The 13,429-nt window shown below is 37.5% G+C and overlaps 1 protein-coding gene across 2 annotated transcripts in view; it reads right to left on the bottom strand.

Moving 5' to 3' along the window:
- Positions 1-1,792: 1,792 nt before the first annotated feature.
- The window catches only part of PDCD6IP (programmed cell death 6 interacting protein), a 72,999-nt gene continuing 61,362 nt past the window's right edge, over positions 1,793-13,429 (bottom strand). For both annotated transcript variants that reach the window (XM_014585636.2, XM_006171967.3), the window contains 6 exons: positions 12,502-12,750; positions 10,939-11,073; positions 7,914-8,008; positions 5,032-5,155; positions 3,387-3,574; positions 1,793-2,451 (listed from right to left, as the gene is read on the bottom strand). In XM_014585636.2, the coding sequence (XP_014441122.1) occupies positions 2,277-2,451; positions 3,387-3,574; positions 5,032-5,155; positions 7,914-8,008; positions 10,939-11,073; positions 12,502-12,750 (966 nt within the window). In that variant the 3' untranslated portion in view covers positions 1,793-2,276. The remainder of the gene's footprint in view (positions 2,452-3,386; positions 3,575-5,031; positions 5,156-7,913; positions 8,009-10,938; positions 11,074-12,501; positions 12,751-13,429) is intronic.

The following is a 13,429-nucleotide window of genomic DNA, read 5'->3' as shown; positions in this document are numbered from 1 at the left end:
TAAAAAAAAAAAAATTCTACAACAAAAACGATCTCAGAGCAGGCTTCCTTTTTGTTTGCTAGAATGTAAAACAGACATAAGAAAAGCTTCTTCTCATGAGACACCTTAATGAAACTATATAGGCTTATGAAAGCAGACCCAGCAATGAAAGACTGCAGAAACTTGGCCACTGGTACCCAGTCAGGGGAGACCAACAGGATGTATCCTGAACTATCATACACAAGAAGGAGTGAGCTGACAAAAGGGAATGAGGTCTGGGTTATAAACAAGGTTACCTAAGAGGTGGGCACGTCGAGAGTGCTAGAAGCTACCACAAGGGACTATGGAGCCTCTTTTCCTAGAATGTCTGAATGTTCTTCCCCGGGCTCTCCAGGAGCGGGCCCAGTATAGCATGTGGAATGGGCTCATGGCTTTGTACTTCTCTTCTGGCCTTCTGATGCACTTCACCTTTTCTTTAGTGCCCTCTTTCCCCAAGAGAATATTCAGGCCAATTTTTTTTTTCTTTTTTCTGCATTAGTAAGAATTATAAACTCGCAATTTGGAACACCCTAACTCTCACTGAGTCTTACGTCAATATAAGATACTTCGAGTAATAAGAATGTGGAACTTAATACAAAAAAGTCAAACAAGCCCGTATAACACTTTGATGAGTCCAAAGTAGCAAAACTTAGCGATGATACGTAGAATCTATTTTTGAAAAGATTTAACTATTTGACTTCAAACCAATTTCAATGTTCCATTGTAATCAAAGGTCATTTATATTTAAATTAACATGCCTTCATGTTTCCACATACAACAATAGTTTTTTTTTTTTTAATATACATGTATTTTTTTAAACCAATGTACTTCCTTTTACAATCAGACCTTCAGTCTAACATTTAAAATATAAACCCAAATTCAATGAAAACAACCACGGACCAAGTGATAGTACCATTTAAGAGACATTAATGCAAGAAAAGGTCAGTAGGAAAACTCAGAACATTACAACAGATTCATGGGTTTGGAAATGAACCTCACACACAAGAGACACCCCTGTGATATGAGACGACGCATTCCTTTCTCATTTTCACATCCATGACGCACGCCTTCACTATTCTGAGGTTTACAGTCATTCGATATCCTAACAGCAAAGATTAATATTAAATACACGGCCCATTTCAGAATTGGCGTATGTTCCCAACAATTGTTTTGTGTGCTCCCTGAATTATAAAACAATCCGACCTTTTGGAAACAATGAAGAAAAAAAAAAGAAAAATAAAGAAAGGGCTTAGAGCTGCTCATACACACTGTGCATTAAATTTTACTAAGTTAAGACAGTAAGGTGAGAAAAGGAATAGGAGGGTCCAGTAAATTTTCTCTACAACAATTCTGTTACTTTTAGACAGTAATGTCCACGATGACATATATTTTACTTGAAGAAGAAGGGAAAAAAAAAGAAAGATTACCAGAATTTGCATCAATTTCTTGGAGAAACTAACAATAAAACATTAAATATACATATTTGTATATTTATTTGAAGAATCTTTGGTAGCAATTGTGTTTCTTCCACATTATAGGACTTTTTAAAATAAATGTCAACATTAATTTGCTAATTAGCATATGAAAGATTAAATTTTGGTACTATTCTTTTGATTTTACTATAAAATATCCTTGAGCCTGGCTATTAACTTGTACTACTCATGCACTTAAACACAGTATATATCTGTTTAACATATGAACATACAAAATGAGAGACTAATACCAGAAAGAAATTGGACAATAATGAGAATCAATGACAAAACATAACAATGACAACTGTTCTTAAGTAATTTATTTTTAAATTATAAGATTTACAATGGCTTGATTATGCAAAATAGTATCATGGAAATTAACCCAAATCAATAAACGGAAAAAGAAAGAAAACTTGGTTTCCTTGAATATCAGCGCTTAAACCATCTCTTTAAGTATCTGATGTCCCAACCACATCTTATGTAGAAAGTATAATAATTTCAAACATTTCACTTGCAGGTTGAATTTCTCATTTTCAACTTTTATGAACTGTAATGTGATTTATTTCAAATCCTATTATACCTAGTGTTTATACTGCAACAGCAGCAAATCTCATATATGCAATCAAATGTGGAACTGGGGCACAGCTTTTAGCCACAGACAGAAATTATACACTGCATTCAGTAGAGTACATGATATTAACCAGAGCGTGGAGTTTAGTACACTTATTGCAGGGTTGGTATTTCTTTCTCTCTGAACTGAACCAGCTGTGCTTCTGAGCAGATCTATTACTGCTGTGGATAGTAAGACTGCTGTGGGGGTTGAGGGAAGGGGTATGAAGGCTGCTGGGGTCCTGGGTACGGAGCCTGTCCGGGACTCTGGTGATACACTGGTGGATATGGCATATTATACTGGCCATACGCGTAAGGATTATAGCCCATGGGCATGGGCATTTGGCAATACCTGAGGGGAAAAAGGACAAAAACACTGGATTGTAAATCAAGTACTAGAAAATGAAACATAATTATTGTAAAACTAAGTATTTTTCTAGTTTTCAACCTACTATAGAACCATGGAGAGGAAAAATAGTGTTTTGAGGTAACTGTTAGAGAAAAACATTCCTTATTATTAGCTACAATGAAAGATCAAGTATTTAACCCTATCTGAATATACTGTTGAAGGAAATAAGATTAAATATTCCATTAATAAAGCAGGTATAAAAATAGAGACACTTCATTCTAGTATGGCAAAACTAATGATTTAAAACTATTACATTCCTGTTCCACAAAACTCAAATTCACTGTAATGCATGTAAATTTACCATTCATAAAGTTCTATACTTGGAAGAGAGATGTATTTACTAAATAAAATTTTGCGCAAGCATATTTTTAAAGGTAGTCAATGTCTAGATCTTTAAGAAATTAAAGAAAAAATTAAATTTCTAGATTAAGAAATTGGCACAAACAATGCTAACCTTAAAAAAGCACATTCCATAATTGGATGAATTTCTGATCAACAGTTTAAAAAATTCTAAAATACATACCAGTACTTAAATAAGGCCATATTAGTTTTGCTACTCAGACTTGCTATCAGTCAGAAAAGACACCTAGCTGTTTATCACTTAAATAAAGATGATCAAGAAAACATTCTTAATGCCATATAGAAAAGATGTATTTACTATAAACCCAATATGTAAACGATAAACACATACATTAAAAATGCATGAGAAATGGCTATTCAACTACTCAGATAAGTGACTGTAACATTATTCTATTTCTGGATAAACTGACAATGTAGCTTATTCATTCATGACACCACCATTTAGAAAAAAGGTGACCCGTTAACCAGATCAACAAATAATAGCCAATTTCCTGGGAGAGACAATACTGAAGCCTTACCCGGGGTATCCTGGATAGGTGGGATAGGGTGGTCCCTGGGCCTGTGGAAGAGGAGCTGAGCCAGGCATCTGTGATGGAGCAGGTGCAGTGGTCCCAGTCCCCACTGGAGCTGGAGCGGTGGCAGGAGTAGCTCGATTTGCCGGAAGCACAGGAGGTGGAGGCCGGGCTGGAGGCTGAGGCTTCGTAGGCTATAAAAAACATCAACACTGACTACAAAGGTTTTACATTTCTCTCAAGTTACTATTAAGTTTTTAACATTTATTTATTTAATTGACCAGAGAGGGACACAATGAGAGAGAGAAGGAAGGTGAGAAAGTGAGCCACTAGGTCTGGGTTCAAACTATGGCTGGCCATGTGGGAATCCAGTGCCTTCAGCCTCCATGCCACCTGCTGGCCCTCAAGTTGCCATTAATTTAAAAAAATAAAGGCATGAGAAATCCAGAACCCAACAAAATGTATTTCTAATTCCCATTATATATATATGTGCGTGTGTTGTTTTGTGAGGGTTTTGTTCCTTAAACAAGGGTCTTGCTATGTCATGATTCTCCTGCCGAAGTCTCCCAAGTATCTGCAACTACTGGCACACACCCCAGGACAGACTTTTTAGGGTGGGCTGATAACTCAGTATGCAAAGCAACAGTGCCTAACACCACAGCTAGGCCTCTAATTCCCTTTCTTAAATGTTGGCTTGTTACTCTAGAAATTTAATATAGTTGAAGAGAATTAATCTCCAATGTATGGACCCTCCATAGCCACTTTGTGATGCCTAATATTTAATCACTTACTATATCCATCAAGGTTAGGTGCTTGAGGTGGAAGCAGTACAGGTATGGCTCACTACTGTAGTCTCCTCCCAGTCCCCAAACTCTTCCATGAAAATTTTAAACACCATAAAACTTAAAAGAATAGTATAATAAATCAAGTATATGTCTAACAATGAAATTCAGTAATTATAAACATTTTAACAGAACTGCTTTATTTATAGTTATAGCCATATATTTACCAATACATTTGCAGAGCCATCTGAAAGTGCAAACTTTGACGCCAGGCCTAAAGACTTTAGCACTCAAGTCCTACCTGGGATATTCTCCAGCATAATTACAATACCATTCTCACCATGAAAAAAATTAACGATTATTCCCCAGTATCATCAAATACTCCAAATTTAAGTTTTCCTGTTTATCATTAAAAAGCTCCCCTAGCTATTCTTATACACCAAATCAAATCAAGGTTTATATACTGCATTTCATTATAATGAGTCTTCCATTTCTTTAATCTAGGATATGCCCTCCCTACCTTTTTTCTATCTATGACATTTACTTTTGGAAAAGACCCTCAGGTCTCATGTAATGTCCCACATTCTAGATTTGTCCAATTGTGTCCTAATGGTAGTTTAACTATTTTATCACTGTATTTGCTATAAGCAGAAAGATAGTTCTAAAGGCCTAATGAGACTCATTTTGAGCAACAATTCCTAAGTGATGCTGTCTTCTACGTACTGGAAAACATTAGAGGGTTGGGTCATCTGACACCATCTAGGTGGTAGCCACTAGATCCTTCTGATATAAAGGTCTTTCATCCTTGAGAACAGGCAAGCTGTCATGAATATAAAAGCTCCATTTTAAAAATGCATTTGCTTACTCACCGGCATGGTTCTTGGTGCTGGCGTCGGAGGAGTGGGTGTATGTCCTCCTGCGGGAGAGGACTGATATGCAGGTGTAGGAATTGAGGGAGCACTAGGTTCTCTGGCAATGCTTTGTTGCAAGTCCCTAATTAAAGACATAGTGTTAGAAAACATTAAAAAAAAAAAAAAGCCAACCCATATAAAATACCAAGCCTTTTTCTTATTTTTCTGTTCTCCATACATGAAACGTAAGAGAATCGCCCAAACAGTAATGGTATTTTAAAACACAGCTGAATCTTGAACAGAGTTTGAACTGTGGATCTACTTATATAGATTGTTATTTCCCAATGAACACTATAAATGCATTTTCTCTTCCCATGTTGTTCAAGGGCTGTATTGTATTTCTATTCTTGACTAGAATCTAGGTCTTTCTTGCCACTGTTTAACAAAATTAAGTTATATCTAATTCTATTTATGAAAACAAGGAAAAATGGTAAACTTTTTCAGAGGGCATATGGAAAATGTCGATTTGGGCAAGCAGTTCTAAGAGTGTCCACGCTCTAATAAATAGTCCCTAGATGAAAATCTTCAAATATAATCTATGTAAAAGTGATCAGAAAGTTACAACCACCCATACTGATCTAGCTAATATTTTAATCACTGTATGATACCAACATTTATAGAAAATAGAGTAAACTACCCTATTGTGTAAACCATTATACAAATTTCTACATGAAACTTTTCTGTAGACATTATTAAAAGTATTGTACTGAGACATTTTATGTTCAAAGATAATCCATGTGCCCCATCCCACAGTGGTCAAGCACTGTGTATTGTGAGCCTGATCACACATAACCAACCAAGTTGGAAGCCCAGCCCTAGAGGCTTGAAAAACATGTTGTGTACGTCCAAAATTCTGATGGGATAGAGAAGGGATTATATATGCCCTGAATTTTTGGGGGGCGGTTTCCACTCTTGTGCTACCTTTGGAGAGTGCAAACACCCTCTGACAATTAAAAAAAAGAAAAGCTCAATTTATACTTTCTAGAAAAAGGTAACTCAGAATGTCATAAAAATAAACTCAAAAAAGATATATTGGTGAAAAGATAAAATGTAATATTAAAAATCAGAAAAGGCTAGCCTCATAGCTGAGTGATTAAAGGACCCAGATCCCAGGTGGCTACGCAGGGTCTAAATTCAAATCCCAGCACCTTGAAAAATATGCCAGCCACATGTATGTATATGATCAAAATCCCAAAAGGATGGAGAAATAAAGAAGGATTTGTGGGGCTGCAGATGGTGTAGTGGCTATGTCACTGGACTCTCCCATGACCAACAGTGGTTTGAGTTCCAGACCTAGTGGCTTAAAAATATACGCCAGGGGGACCAGCAGTTGGCGTAATGGCTATGTTGCTAGACTCCCACGTAGTCGACCGCTATTCACGTCCCAGACCCGGTGGCTTAAAACTCACGCCAGGTGCATGTGCATGCGTGCCCAAAATCCCAAGAGGAGAAGGGATTGCTGCATGGCCATCCCCCCTGGGGGGTGGCTTCTCGCTTTCTGTCTGTCTGTCTGTCTGTCTGTCTCTCTCTCTCTAGCGAGCGCATGCACCCTATAGCGAAAACCTCTCCAAAAAAAAAAAATATATATATACACCAGGTGCATGTGTGTGCATACCCAAGATCCTGGGAGAAGAATGGAGGAAAAAGAACTGCAGCATGGCCATCCCCCTAGAGGGGTGATTTCCCACTTTCTCTCTGTCTCTTTCTCTCTTGCTCTGTCTCTCTCTCTCACATGCTTTCTGGCAACTGGAAAAGAAAGTGACTAAATAATCTGTTCTGCTTATTGTTTGGGTTTTTCTTCTTTAAAGAAAATTCTATTGTTTTAAAAAATATCTTACGTCTATGATGGTTTTATTGTTCTTTCCTACTTCTTTCCTGAATTCTGACCTCACATTTTATCACTCCTGCTTTCTTACCATCTGTCTTCCTTGGGTCCTAGCACTCATTAATGCTCAGGGCGTGTTTCAGAATGACTGCTTCATTACTTCTCTTTTTCCATTTGTTGCTTTAATTCGTGGCAAAATCCACACTCTTAATCTTTTCTGAGACTATCTTATTTTGGTAAATGTTCTTCATCTATTACGTTTTGTTAAATCTTGTTAATATTTTTCACTTCTATAAATTTAGTATCTGTGAATCAATGCTGTTAACTCTATTAATTATTCTGCATGGAATCGATCCTCTGTAACTGGCCCATCTTTTTTATTATTTTTTTTAATTTTGCCATAGGGTGTATTCACATGCTGAGGAGAGAGAAAAAGGAAAAAGTGAAGAAGCATTCCCTGTGGGGAATGGTCACGCTGCAACTCCTCTTCCATTTCTCCCTCTTTTTTGGGATTTTGAGCATGCATACACACACCCAGTGTTTTTTTAAGCCACCAGCTCCGGACTTCAAATAGCACAGCCAGTCACGTGAGATCAGTTGCTTTAACCACTATACCACACTGCCCGGGCCCGTCCTTCTCAGTAGGCTCCTTCAGAAAGTGATTTGCTGGTACTTTCTGAGCTACACACACTCTGTCTTCCCCATGTTCAACACCTCTGGTTTCATGTAAAAAATGTATTTGTCACTTCAAGGTAAATTGTTTATGTTTATCTGTATTTCCCAAGATCTGCTACCCTGACTGTTCTGCTATCATTTCAGTGACTTTACTGTGCTTCCTACACCTACCTCCTATTCTTTCACATCCTTTCTCAGATCATGCATGTGTTTGCTTACTGCTTTGAAAAATACCCAGGAGAAGAGGAGAGAAACTACTATCTCACACGGCCAAATTCACCCAGAAGTCTCTACATGAAAGAAAACACTGAGTATAATTTGATACACAAAATAAACTTACTTTAAGAGTTCATCTCTTTCTGTCTTCCGTGCAAACACTATATCACTGCATTTGTTCTGGAACCTGACCAGAATTTCAGTCAGCTCATTGTAAAACTATAAACAAAGAACAAATTTGAGTTATAAACACAGACTTTTTTTAATCTAGGCAACACAATTTAAAGCTAATTTTTCAGTGATGGTTAGAGCAAAAAAACTGAAATCCTCTGCGTAAGACATTTCACACCACCTAATAAGCCCAACAACTTAATATTAAACAGGCCTAAGATTCACTAAAAATAATAAAATCATCTTCCCAGAAAACTGCAACCAAAAATTAAATGGCATTAAGTGACAAGTTTCATGATCATGAACATATTCCCAATTCGAGAGAAGTCAACTAGTTAATAATGACAATAAATCTATATAAGTGGAAGGATTCGATTTAAACATTAATTGGAGAAATGCAGACATCATTTCAGAAATCCTTAAAGAAGTTACAGGGGCCAGAAGGTGGTGTAGTGATTAGAGCACTAGGCTCCCTCCCACATGATCAATCAAATTTCAAGTCCCAGACCTGGCGGCTTGCTAGCTCACTTTCCTTCCCTGTCTCTCTCTAGTGAGTGTATGTGCCCTATGGCAAATAATAATAAAAAATAATTACTTTTAAAAAAGAATTGGCAAAGAGTCTCAACAGTTTCCTCAGCTTATCTATTTGAACAATGCATTTTAAACCAAATTAAAATGACATGTTATTATCTTCCCTATTCAAAAGGCTTTGCAGTATTTCACTTTCTTAATAGGATTTTTATTATACCTACTGTATTTATATCAAGTAACTTTATTCAGTGATCATTATGGAGTCAAGTTACCAAAATGAATTGAGTATCTGAAAAACTTAAAAATCATGTGTTCCCTCAAAAGCAAAGTAAATAGAAAAACAAATAAAATAATGTCCTTAAACTTGTTCAAAAAACAAGACCAAAAAATGCTTAAAACACATTTAGTAAGCACTCTGACATGCAGGCAGGTTGCAAGTCTACCCTCACCAAACCAAAAGCAAGGTCCCTACCCCTTTTCCACCACAGATCAGCTTTGACAATTTGTCTCCTCATAAATTCTCAACTTCCTAGTCCTTTGAAAAAGGGTCACTGCCTAATGTTAAATGAAGTAAGTCAGGCACAGAAAGACAAATAACATATGCTTTCACTCTTATGTAGGAGCTCAAAAAGGCCAATCTCATAGAAATAAGAGAGTAGAACAGTAGTTACCAGAAGGCTAGAGGGTAAGGAGGGATAGAGACAGGTTGGTTAATGGGTACACAAATACAGTTAGACAGAACTAAGTTCTAGTGTTCTATAGCACAGTAGCGTAACTATAGTTAACAATGATTTATTATGTATTTCAAAATAGCTAGCAAAGGGGCCAGCAGGTACCATAGTGGTTGAGGTGCTGGACTCTCACATGGCCAACCATGGTTCAAGTCCCAGACCTGCAGCCCGAAGATCGTAACAAATAGATATATAAATAAATGTTTTTAAAAAATAGCTAGAGGGACCAGCAGATGGCATAATGGCTATGTTGCTGAACTCCCATGTAGTCAACTGCAGTTCAAGTCCTAGACCCAGTGGCCTAAACTCACACCAAGCATGTGTGTGTCCATGTCCAGGATCCCAAGAGGAGAATGGAGGCAAAAGGATTGCAGCATGGCCATCTCCTCAGGGGGATGATTTCTCACTTTCTGTCTCTCTCCGTCTTTCTGGCAAGCATACGCACCCTATAACAAAAATATCCCCCCCCAAAAATAAAAAGCTAGAAAGAGGGTTTTGTAACGTTTCTAACAGTATAATAATAAACGTGTGAGGTGACAAATGTGCTAATTACCCTGATCTGATCATTACCATTGTATACACATATCAAAATACCATTCCGGGCCAGGACCAGCAGTTAGAGTAATGGCTATGTCGCTGGATTTCCACATAGTTGACCACGGTTCATGTCCCGGACCCTGTGGCTTAAACTAACGCTGGGCACATGTGCGTGCGTGCCCAAGATCCCAAGACGAGAATGGAGGAGAAGGAATCGTGGTGTGGCCAGCCCTCCTGGGGGGTGATTTCTCACTTTCTGTCTCTCTCTGTCTTTCTGGCAAGTGCACATGCCCTATAGCAAAAACTTCTCAAAAAAAAAAAAAAAAAAAAACAAGCAACCACCAACCTGGGCCAGCTCATGGCATAGTGCTTTCAGCTGGCTGGATCCCACAAGGCCAACTGCATGGTTCAAGTCCTGGACTTGGAGGCTTGAGAACCATGTCAGGCACATGTGCATGTGTGTCCAAAATCCAAAATGAGGAGGAACTAGAGAAGGTATTGTGGCATGATCACTCCCATAAGTGCTTTCTGGGACCAGCAGTTAGCGTAATGGCTATGTCACTGGACTCCCATGTAGTCAACCATGGTTCGCATCCTGGAACCGGTGGCTTAAAACACACCAGGCACGTGTGCGTGCGTGCCCAGGATCCCGAGAGGAGAATGGAGGAGAAGGGATTATGGCGTGGCCATCCCCCCTGGTGGGGTGATTTCTCACTTTCTATCTTTCTCTGTCTGGCGAGCGTACGCGCCCTATAGCAAAAACCTCTTAAAAAAAAAAAAGTGCTTTCTTATTTTCTCTCTTTCAAATCTCTTTCCAGAGGGTGCATGTGCACTCTGGCAGAAATTTTTAAAAAGATATTGTAACCCATAAATGTGTACTATTATTATATGTTGATTACTTTTTTTAAGTGTCACTGACCTTTGATATCCCTGATGCTTGGAATGCTTATAATACCATTACTGCCACTGGAAACATACAATATACTCCAAAGTTTCTATGAAATGCTGCCACCTTCATTAAGCTTTATCTCTCTTGTAACAGACTTCATAGAGGGAAAAGACGTTAAAGCTAACAAATTCAAGGCAATAAGTAACTGGATCCAATAGAAACACCAACACATCTCAAACTATACTTTAATGTATATATTTGTTAACTATGGTTTCTTTTGTATTTCCTACCTTTGTGCCCTCTTTCAAATTAGCTACAAGTTCAACAAAGTTGTCATATGCAGTAGCTAAATTCTTCAAAACTTCTTCTCTTAAGTTAGCTTCATTGTTAGACTGTTTCATTTTTGAAAATTCCTGGTGTGATACCTTATTAAAAGAAAGATTGATGTATTTATATTTACTTACAAAATTAATATGGCTTGTAACATTTTTATTGGTTCCTTTTCCAATTATATAAATCACATATGATTATGTACATATACAAAATTACTAGAAGTACCTAATTTTGCTTTTGAAGTAGGCACAGAGCTTTAAATCTTTACTTAAAATCACAAATTCAATAGATATCAAAACATAACCAATAATGATTACAGAATTCTATTAATATATAACACTTGTTAACATAAGATATAAACAAACTCCTGATTTTTAGAATACTTTATATGTAGATATAATATCCAGGGACAAAAATACACAGTATCGGGAGGCCAGCAGGTGGCATGGTAGTTAAAGAGGCTGGAGTCCCACATGTCTGACCATGGTTTAAGTCCCAGACCTGGCGGCTTGCTTTCTTGTTTCCCTACCCCCCTCTCTCTGTCTGTTTAAATTAAAAATAATAACAACAACAAATGGAATAAATAATTCTTCTTTAAAAAATGCAAAATATCTAATTTTACACATTAACTACTAAAGGGCAAAATTCTAAGTCTGGTTTATCTACCAATATATAAGTGTACATACTAATTTCAAACATCTAAGCAGAGGGCCAGACCTGCAGCCTGTGGTTAAGGGAGTCAGATTCCACATAGAGCCAACTGCAATTCAAATGCTGGCCTACTGGCTTGAAAAACACACTGGGCAAGTGCACATGCATGCCCAAAATCCCAACAGGATGGAGAAATGGAAGAGATGGAATTACAATGTAACCACAAATACTCTAGGTGTTTTTTCTTTTTCTCTGGCAAACATATGTGCCCTCTGGCAATTTAAAAAAACAAAAGCAAGCAAACAAAAAACACGGAAGCCTATGTGTTAACCATAAAATTACAGGTATCAAAAATTCCAACCGGAGGCCAGATAGTGACACAGCACTAATGAGACTGGACCTACATGGGAAGGTCCCCAGTTTGTATCCCACAGCCTCCCTGTACACAAGAAGCAAGTGGGTGTGTGCCGATGATCCAGGTTGGCTAAGGTTCAATAGCAGCCCAGGGGCCTTATTGAAAACGCCTCTCTCTCTCGCAGAAATAAACTAAATGATGACAATTCCAACAATTTTTATCTTCTCTCCATAAGGCAAAAACAACCAAAGCTTTTAAAGACATGGACCATCAAAGTATCTGAAACATCAAGAACATCTTAATAGCAGCTACATTTTAGTCTCAGAAATGTGGTTTTCTTTCATGTATTTTAAAGCAATATGCCAAGTTAAATTTTGCAAAATTTAGATTATACTTCACTCTTAACTAAATGAATCTTCCAACTTCATTTTCCCAAATGGACATAGTGTGTAGTTCAAGAGTATCCTTTCTGTAACTTTTTAAACAGGTATCTTATCAAATATATAAATTTTACCTGGATATTTTTAAGAAGTCCCTCCTGTTTCTTTAGAGATTCTTGGACTTTAGCTGTAAGACCTCCATAGATTCGATCCAGTTCAGTAACAGAAAGAGCTTCTTCATTTATCACACCATCTTGAGCCAGAGCTGTCAAAAACTTGCTTGTCATGTCAAAATTCACTGATTTCAGGTCATTCTCCAGGCCTTCTCTTTCCTTCTTTACTTCATCAAGATTTGCCAATAACGATTTTAAGACATTTACAACCTAAACAATAAAAAAGATAATTGCCAAAAAACTCAAAGGCAATTTGAAGAAGGAAAAAAATGTAAGAAGGTTCACTCAAAGAGGATTTCTTGAAACAGAGTATAAACTGGGTATCAGGGTTGCTTAGATATAGACATTGTACCTTTAGTTGACTCAGATTATTGTAACAGCAGCTTTAGTAACAGTATCGACAGCTTCAAAGTACTGAATACTTACCATGTGCCAGGCACTGTGCCAAATACTTCACAAACACATTGAAATGTACTCCTGACAATACCCTATAGGGTTTATATTACCTCTATTCCAAAGAAGGTGAAATTGAGTCTCAGAGACTACTCAGTCATGAACAATGAGACCCTATCATTTGAAACAGAGGTGAACATAGAACATTTAAAGCTAAGGGAAGCAAGGCAGGTTATGAAAGACAAACACTGTATATCCCATCCCCACTCAGTATCTATCGAAAGTCTGCACAGTATGGCAAAAATGGAAAGATTCAAAGATATAATGGAGAGGGCAAGTCTAGACAACTATAAACTTTCTGTTACGAAAAAAATTAAGAGGAAAAGTTGTGCTTACAGATCCTCCACTGTACCAGGTACCTTTGTGTGAACTGGGAAAAGGCATCCTCTGGCAGGGCATACAACTTTAGACAATGCTTTTGGTTATGTGCAATGTC

Source organism: Tupaia chinensis, unplaced genomic scaffold, assembly GCF_000334495.1.
Source record: "Tupaia chinensis unplaced genomic scaffold, TupChi_1.0 Scaffold150166_1, whole genome shotgun sequence".
NCBI classification, from domain to species: Eukaryota; Metazoa; Chordata; class Mammalia; order Scandentia; family Tupaiidae; genus Tupaia; species Tupaia belangeri.
This window is presented reverse-complemented; position numbering and strand designations above follow the sequence as displayed.